This window comes from Limulus polyphemus, unplaced genomic scaffold (assembly GCF_000517525.1).
Source record: "Limulus polyphemus unplaced genomic scaffold, Limulus_polyphemus-2.1.2 Scaffold13, whole genome shotgun sequence".
NCBI classification, from domain to species: domain Eukaryota; kingdom Metazoa; phylum Arthropoda; class Merostomata; order Xiphosura; family Limulidae; genus Limulus; species Limulus polyphemus.
Genome location: NW_013665623.1, coordinates 570,150 through 579,393, shown reverse-complemented (window position 1 = coordinate 579,393; position 9,244 = coordinate 570,150). Strand labels below are relative to the sequence as shown.

The 9,244-nt window shown below is 31.3% G+C and overlaps 1 protein-coding gene across 2 annotated transcripts in view; it reads left to right on the top strand.

The window, feature by feature from the left end:
- Positions 1–9,244, top strand: part of LOC106456917 (zwei Ig domain protein zig-8-like) — a 262,886-nt gene that overhangs the window by 147,683 nt on the left and 105,959 nt on the right. For both annotated transcript variants that reach the window (XM_022382871.1, XM_022382876.1), the window contains exon 2: positions 7,359–7,540. In XM_022382871.1, coding sequence (XP_022238579.1) covers positions 7,359–7,540 — 182 coding nt within the window. The remainder of the gene's footprint in view (positions 1–7,358; positions 7,541–9,244) is intronic.

Here is a 9,244-nt window from a genome sequence, read left to right as displayed (position 1 = left end):
GATTGCGAGTCGAGTGCCCTAACCACCTGGCCATGCCGGGCCCTTGTTTCTCTGTAGACGTATTCAAGAATCAAGAGGTTAATGTCGTTACGTTGCAAAAAACAATTTGACAACATTGACAAATCCACTAAGTAAGTTGAAATGCAAATGTAAATTCATCGATGGAGCCTATTTTCACTAACAGCTAATAGTTTATCTTTGTATAAGGAAGGAAGGTATAACAAGTACTACCTGGTATTATAAGTCATCTGGTTAGACTAGCTTCACATTTTTTTCATTTGAAATTTATTGGCCAACGAACTTTATAAAAAGAGTAGAATGTTTATGTTAATTTTCTAAACACTAATATATTACACGTTGATTGTAGCAAAAAAAAGGATGTTGTCTATTTAAGAAAATATAGTTTAAAAGACCCAAATAAAACATTCGTATACTAAATTAGAAAAATTCTAATAATGTTACAAATCACTTTTTAAAATGTTTACCAAGTGTAACACATTATAAGCAAAATCTTAGAAAATTCTAACTTGGTCATTAATTACCCCCGTGTTAATGAGGATCTTGCGTGCTTTTTCATATGGCTATATTATCAACCACGATTTTTCATTCTTAGTATTAACATCTTACAAAATTTCGAGATTTAGCTACTTTATTGTGGGATTATATCGTAGAGAAAGAGTTTAGTGCAAAACTTTCAATACATTCAAGTAGTAAGCTAATTTAGGAGTCGCTGAGGCGTAAATGGTACATTTTATTCAGGAAGAATAAGTAGTCATTCCCTTATAAAATGATACTCTTATTCTGTGGCAATAGACAACTACATTTATAATAAGTCAGAATTGGTGGTATATTCTCTTATTTAGAAAACTTTTCATGGTATTATTTTCCTTTCTGATCTAATCTTTTATATATTTTCTCTACTGCGAATTAGCCATCTATTCTAACTAAATATGGAGAAAATCTAAGAAATAACTGGAGGGACACCTAGTTTCGTGGTATTATGATTATAAAAAACATTATTATTAACTCCTGAACAAAAGTAAGCTAAATCACATCTAAGAGAAACCAATAAATTAAAGAAATCAGTTCTATATAACAATGTAACAGAAGAACACAATGGCGTAAACTATACAAATATATAATGATTAGAGTAGCTTCTAATTATATAGATTATATATGTTTCTAGTTGATGAAATTCCACTATATTTAAGAAATCATTGTATAAGTTCTCTTATTCCTGGAGCCGGTGTGGCTAAGTATTTATCGTGCTGGACTATGAATTTAAAGCTCCATGGTTCGCGTCACGTTAGCGTAATATTTGGGGTCGTAGGTGCGTTATAAGTCTGATGGTCAAATCTCACTATTCGATTAAAAAATCGAGGTTCTCTAGGTGCCTTCTCTTTAGTCTGTAAGTTCAAAATTAGGGACAGCTAATGCAGATATCATTTTACTAGCTTTGCATGAATATCCGAAACAAAGAAATTTCTAAAGCTTTTATACAACACTCTCTTATTCTAATTATTTGGTTGTTCAGTCTTTTTAAGTTTCATCATTAATGTTTTCAAGAACGTTACTAATCTGGACAAGAGTTTTGTTCTTGTACTTAACATTTGTTTATTTCCCAGCAAAATGGTTTGTTTCAGCAGTTTCACATGGCTGTTCTTAAATTTGAATTGATGGGTTTGTACAAATGCAACTAGTAAGCAGCCCCAACTGCCAGCTCTCGGGCTGCTTTTGTTTGACAGAATAGTAGGATTTGACCATCACTCTCATTCACGACCCAAAGTGCAGAGAGCTTTTTTTTACAACAAGAGGACGAGAACAAGGAAACATCGATTCACAGTCTGAGCACGCTAACCATTCAGCCATGACCGCCCTAGCGAAAACAAACTGGACCAAGATAATGATCTCATTCTCAATACGTTCTACCAAACGTTGACACGGATTATTTCGATTGCAAGACAAATAAAATCCAAAGCGTATGGAACCACAGAACCTAAAAATAATTAGAACACTTATTTCGTTGGTCTCACCTTCTCAATTTATTAAACTAACCCACATGATAACAAAAACGTTTTGTTTCTTGAGACATTTTTCAAACTAATTATTCTAACGAAAATGGAGCAAGCAAGAACTATTTGTCTATCGAACAAAACAATTTGCTTCTAAATATAAACATGGTTAAACTTTAGGCATTTTCTGCGTATTTTTGAGTTAATAAAATTAAATATTAAAGTATAGATATATGTAGTATACAATAAATGAGTTAGATTATGTTTAGGCTTTGTTTTAGTGTCCACAGAAAGATATACATATGTTGCCGCTTCAGATTTTCTCCCAATGTTTGACTAAATTTCAAAATCTTTCTAATAAATAATTTTGTTTTTCTTTATTTCAAAATGTTAAGGTATCAAAGCAATGCCTGTAATATGTCATTAAGCAAGAATGCTTCCTAATTTGATAAAGTGTGAAACTCTTCATTTTGATATATATATATACTTATGTTGTTTCTCAATAACATTATTCTCACTAGTAAATCATTTTAATATAAGAACATTAAATATAAGCTTAAATTAAAAATAAAAGGATGTATAATTTTATATCTCCTTATAATATATATATATATATTTTTCTTTATCATTGTAACATGTGAGAAAAGAACCTGGCTTTTCACATAATTATTTTTTCCGCCAAATGCCTTCATAACGCAATACACACATCAGACGATTTTATCCAGCAAGATTTTTAAGCTTAATATTTCAAATTTCAAACATAAGTGAATCATAGTGAACTTCAGGTATAATATTTCAGTTTTCTAACGTGAGTGAAAGTGTACTAATCTTTAAACCCAATATGTTGTGTAAGATCTCTATTAAGCTGACAGGTAAACGTCGTAATGATATTTTAATGTACAGTGATTTTCAAATTTAATATATATTTATATATATATATATATATATCTGTGTGTGTGTGTGTATAAAGCTTTTATGCCATGTATGTTGTGAACGTTATAGTACCTAGTTTAACGAAAAGCATAAATAATGGGAATGAGTTGTGTCTCATTGCTAGAAAAGCTTTCATAAGTTCTAATGCATAACTGTGGTTCAGTAGTTGCAACGACTTATATTTCGTATGTGTGTATATATAAAGGCCAGTCTTTGTTCGTAACGCTCCCTTAGTCAATAACGCTCGACTATCTGTTGGTTACGTTCAGATTGTCTCAGATGTATCGAGTTTAAATCCCAATCAAGTGGCTTTTTACAACATTTTTAATTATTAACTCATCATGTTTCAAGTAATATATATTACAATATTAAGAAAAACCAAAATAACATATTAGTTTACATTAGGTGTTTCAATTACTATTAACATTCGATTACGAAGACTGGGTTTCACAGTGGTTATAACACTCGACTATTATATGGTAAACTAGAGTTCATATTAAAGTAAAGTTAGGATTTTATATCAACATGTTTTATTATCATATCTACAACATGCTTTTTGAATATCAGGAAAAATACGAATATAATTATAGATTAAATCAGGGATAATATGATTAATATCATAATACATAATAATCATCAGTGACTGTATGTGTCAAAAACAACTTAAATATATTTTCAAACCAACAGATGGCGGTACAATACATTATTATCATTGATGTTTCTTACCTTCGGTAAAAGATTTAAAATAAAAATTAGTCAAACAATTTATAAGCATTTTTTATGAAAAGTTACATCTTCGCCCATTTGTACTTCACTATAAAATTATTTGTCTTTGGCATAACAATTAATAAAGCACAGTCAGGAATTTGAATATATAGAAATATTTCTTCGAGAACCTTTGTTTTTTCTTGTTTCAATATCTAAGGCTTTATTTATAAAGACGCAGATTTGAACATTAAAATATACATAAGTCGAAATTCTAAGAAAGAACAACTATCATGAGATTACAAATTAATATATTGTTACTATAATATGAATATTGTTTTTAAGTTTGTTCATAAAACATTGATTTAGATTTGATTTTTATAATAAAAATCACTTACTTTTTACAGTCATGTGAGAGATACTCAGCTAGTAAATAATATATAAATAATATTTCAAGCCGAAATATGTTTAACTAGAAACCAATTCCAACTTAACTCGATAAGTTTGTTAGCGATAACAATTTATTATTTTTGGTAGTTTAGTGTTTTATACAAAAGTAAAACACAAATATGTGTGTGCTCTGATTTTTACCGCTTTAACACTTTTTAACATTAGATTTGTTTGTCTTGAACATTCGCCAAAAGTTACTCAGAGCCCTACATAATTATGAACTGATAGAGGAAAGGCGACTAGCCAAAAGCATCCACCGTCAATTACTTGGCTACTGTAATCGAATAGTGGGGGTTGTCGCCGCTCTAATAACGCACTCACGACCACAAATTACAGAGCTCAATGCTGAGGCAACTGGATGCGAACTATAGACTCTTATATGCCCCTGTGGCACAGCGGTATGTCTGCGGACTTACAACGCTAGAAATCGGGTTTCGATACCCGTAGTACGCAGTGTACAGATAGCCCATTGTGTAGCTTTGTGCTTAATTTCAAAACAAGCAAAACAAATCTATACACAACAGTCTGACACGCTAACAATTAGACTACTTCCTGCCTTTATGTTTAGCACAGTTATGTTGTTGCTATTTTTATTACTAATGAAAGAAAAAAAAAATCGTTTCGTTGTTTTTAAGCCCAAAGCTATGCAATGGGCTATCAGTTCTCTGCCAACCACATGTATCGGCACCCGATTTTTAACATTATAAGATCTTAAGCTTACCGTTCCGCTAGCAGAAGTCAACATCTATGAAATAACCTAATATATTGTGTTATATGACTATAGAAAACAAATATTTAAAATTTCCTTTCATGATCAAAAATTTTACTTAATAATTAAATAATATCTTGTGCAATTTACACCCAAAATAAAGTTTACATTTTGCTTAACTTAAACACTGTGTTTAATTCCATCTTAACATGTAATTTTTTATTTACTTTACAAGTGTAGTATATTTGTAGTACTTATATAATCACCTCAAACAAATAAATTCACCTTATGTGATATGCTTGGCCATTCAGGTCTTCTTACTTCTTAGCAAACGTAATGGTCGAACTTATATGAATTGACGTTTTGAAGGAAAACGATTAAATTATTATAACATAGTTACAGCTTAATCTTATTACATTGTGAGAAATAAAATACTATAGAAAATTAAAAGAGCTAAGCAGTAAAGAAGTTACACATGGATGATTGAACACAGCAATATAAATTAAATAATCAAGTGTTCATTCACACTTGAATGGCCAAATAAGCAAATGAACAAGATAATTGATGGTTTCCACATGAAGACACTGTCACATAAATTGACATAAACTAGAGAAATAAGGAATTTGCACATGAATAATAATAATGTTTATTATCAATACACCAATATTTAGTTGTCTTATATATATTAAATACAATTTTGGAATACGAGGAAGCTGAAGCACGTATTGTTGTTGTTTAATTAATTCAGATTTATCGCTTTTCACTATTAATATCTACGTCTCTTACTAAGTTTAGAGTATCTACTTTTCATCTACACCATGTGATGGTGGCGCTAGTCGTATGAGTGGAACTAACTAGATTGGTGATTTGTTTGTTTGTTGTATTTCGCGTAAAGCTATTCGACGGCTATCTGCGTTAGAATAGATAGAAAAGCCCGTTTGTCAACATTGCCCACCGCTAGCTCTTGGGCTACTCTTTTACCAATGAAAGGTAGGATGGATCGGATTTCTTATGAATTTCGCGCAAAGCTACACGAGGGCTATCTGCGCTAGCCGTCCCTAATTTAGCAGTGTAAGACTAGAGGGAAGGCAGCTAGTCATCGCCACCCACCGCCAACTCTTGGGCTACTCTTTTACCAACGAAATAGTGGGATTGACCGTCACTTTATAACGCCCGCATGGCTGAAAGGGCGAGCATGTTTTTTGTGACGGGGATTCGAACTCGCGACCCACAAATTGCGAGTCGAGCGCCCTAACCACTTGGCCATGCCGGGCCAGGATGGATCGTCACATTATACGCCCACAGGTTGGAAGGATGAGCATGTTCGGTGACGGGATTCGAACTCGCCACCTGCAGAATGCGAGTCGAACTCCCTGTCTCCCAAGCCAGACCTGTGAAAAGTATATATGCTAAACCTCTTATTGTTATTTTCTATTTATTACCATTATTAATTTACAAATAAAAGTCTTTTTGAAAAACATAAGCATAATTAAACTGGAAAAGGATACAATCAGTTTAGTGTGGCATAATTAAAATTATTATTATTTAAATATTTCGTGAAAAAAGAAAAAAGAAACTTATAGTGGTCAATTGCAAGGATATCTCAGATTTGCCCTTAACGACTTAACTTAAATAATTTGGTACGTTGATTTAAAGGATTACTGAAAAACAAAAGATTAGTTTCGCAATATTTCTTCGCTAAGAAATAATTATTACAATTTACAGTTTAATTGCTTTAATTGAAATTATGTGCTTACTGCGAAAATACTTTCTCTAACCTTAATTTATTCCCGCTATTTTGCTGATAAATTGAGCTCCTATCCAAGCTGTTTTCACTGTTAGTTGATCAACTTAAATTGATTTGTTTAATTTGAAACTCCCAACCCATGAAAGAATTTTATATTCACCGAAGGTATTTTCAATCTTTTCGCAACAGCTAGTAAATTTCATAGAAGCATTATTCTTTCACGTTTTAGTACTTTAATCCTTTTAAGTTTAGTATTTACATTGAAGAGAGGGAGATTATTTCTCTTGTTATTGATACAGACTATTTCTATAAATGAGTTAATAATCAACTTATTTAATTTAAAATTCACTCATGGTAACTATCACACCATCCTAGGTTAAATACTTTGACTCATAAATGTGATCATGAGAGCAATATACTTAAAGTAAATTTTGCTCTCATGAGCACATTTATGGGTCATAATAATTAACCTAGGAAGGTGTGATATTAACCATAAGTGAATTTGAAATTGAAGAAGAATATTCCCCTTCAAAGTTCACAAGGTTTACCAGTTTCAAGTTTCTCTTGTAATGTAATATTAAAACATGGCTTCTTTTATTATGTATCTAAAAATACCCCTGGCACCGAGAGAGATATTTATATATAAACTTGGCATTGCGATATGAACACAGCTATTAGGTTCTTTTGATTTCAAGTTATAATGCAGAAAGTAAATGTACTAGCAAATACAATTAAGTATATAGAAAGATATGACTAGTATTCTAACTTAATCACAACCATGTTGTTTATTTTGTTTACATAGGTGTTGGGGTTCAACAACTCACTAGGACTCGACATTTACACAAGACCAGGTCGTTGAAACGTACCATTCTGGATGGTGATATTGAGCCCTATTTTGATAGTGGAACATCAACTAATGTTACCACCACACCAGGAAAGACAGCTTACCTTCCTTGTCGAGTTAGGCATCTTGGTGACAGAACAGTATGTGATAACCCTGATTTTATTACTAAATCCACCAAAATACTGTCTTTTTAAGGCAGGCATTTCTGATTCGAGACACAATAGATCAATGTTTAAGATGTTTAACTTTGTTAGTAATTTTGGATTAAGAACTTATTTACTGAAATATGATTGCTTATTTGGTTTTGACGTATTCAAAAAAACGTGTAATCTACATCAACAGAGTGGAGTACACATGACCAGTTGAAAAACTTAATGCAACACAAAATAACATACTGGTAAATGTTTATTTTCCGTTTAGAACATCGTTTATGGATGGTAAATCATATAAATATAATCGCTGTATCTGTTTGCATAATACATCAATAAACAAACTGTTTAGTTATTACGTATTATTTCAGTATAGGATTATGACTAATTATCTGATTACAGATTTAGTTCTTTTGATCCTTTTTTGTTACTTGCTTCTTGTATCAACTAAATTTCACCATAAAGATGATAACCAGGATTTGAGTCTATTTTAAAGTAGTATAGTCAAATGAAATGACAGCATGGTGCAAATTAAAAAGCAAATCCTGATGTATTTTTTCGATTTTTGACTTTCGAAATTAATGAAGCGATCATCAAAACTTATTTTTCATTCGAACGTTGGTTTTTCTTGCACAGCAAATTTATGTTTATTCTTCAAGTTCAGAACTGTATCGTCTTGCGATTTTTGAAATGTACAGTAAAGAATGACTTGGGTTATATATTCGTTATTTATTTATTTATTTTGACATAACACCATACGCGTTATTAACATGATTTCCTATTAAAACAGGACAAAAATGTGGTCACACAAATACCGTGTAAGTCTTCCTACAAACATTTTAACCAAGCTTTTACACCCAATTATATCAAACAAAACTTGTATGGTTTTAAAAATTGTGGTCCATTCCGACAAAAGTGTTTTATCAACTCATAATAAATTAAACGTAACAATATTTCTCTTTATATGTTATGAGAGAAGAAATTATGACTATCGTGAAAACTTGTATAAAAATAAGCTTGCTTCTGACAGACTGTACTTATAAACAAACATTTCTAAAACATCAAACTTAACTATATAAAGTACAGCTGTAACATTTACAGGTGTATCAGAAAATACATAATTTGAGTTACAGCATTGAGCAACTTAACTAAGAATACCACTTGCAAATTGTGACCTAAGTAAATAAAAATAGTGATTACTTACTTGCTTAAGTGCAAATTGCACAACGGTTCATGAGATCTGTTCCAACCGCAGGATTTGAACCTCTGCTTTAATATTATAAGTCTTAAAGCTAATCTTTGAACACAGGGGCAAATTGAAATTAAACTTCAAATATGTATGTTATTCCACAAACTAGTGTCTATTAACTCCTTTTATAGTAATGTACAGGAATAATTTACCTGCCACAAATACAGTGTACAAGTTTGGAATTGAAAAGTGTAACATTTATCATGAGTACTTTCTTTTGTTTATTATTCAGAAGTTTGGAACAGCAAATCTCTGATTAATAATGGGTGAATCCCCACTGAATGTGTATGTTAATCATATGGCATACTGTGGTGTAGTGTTTAAAAAGCTATATATCTTCCCCCACAAGCAATTAGCTTGCCTAAACTTATCTAATTTGTAACGAATTTGTTGTTATGTATTTATTTTAATATGAACGTTGTTTCTTTAAGTTTATATTTAAAAAC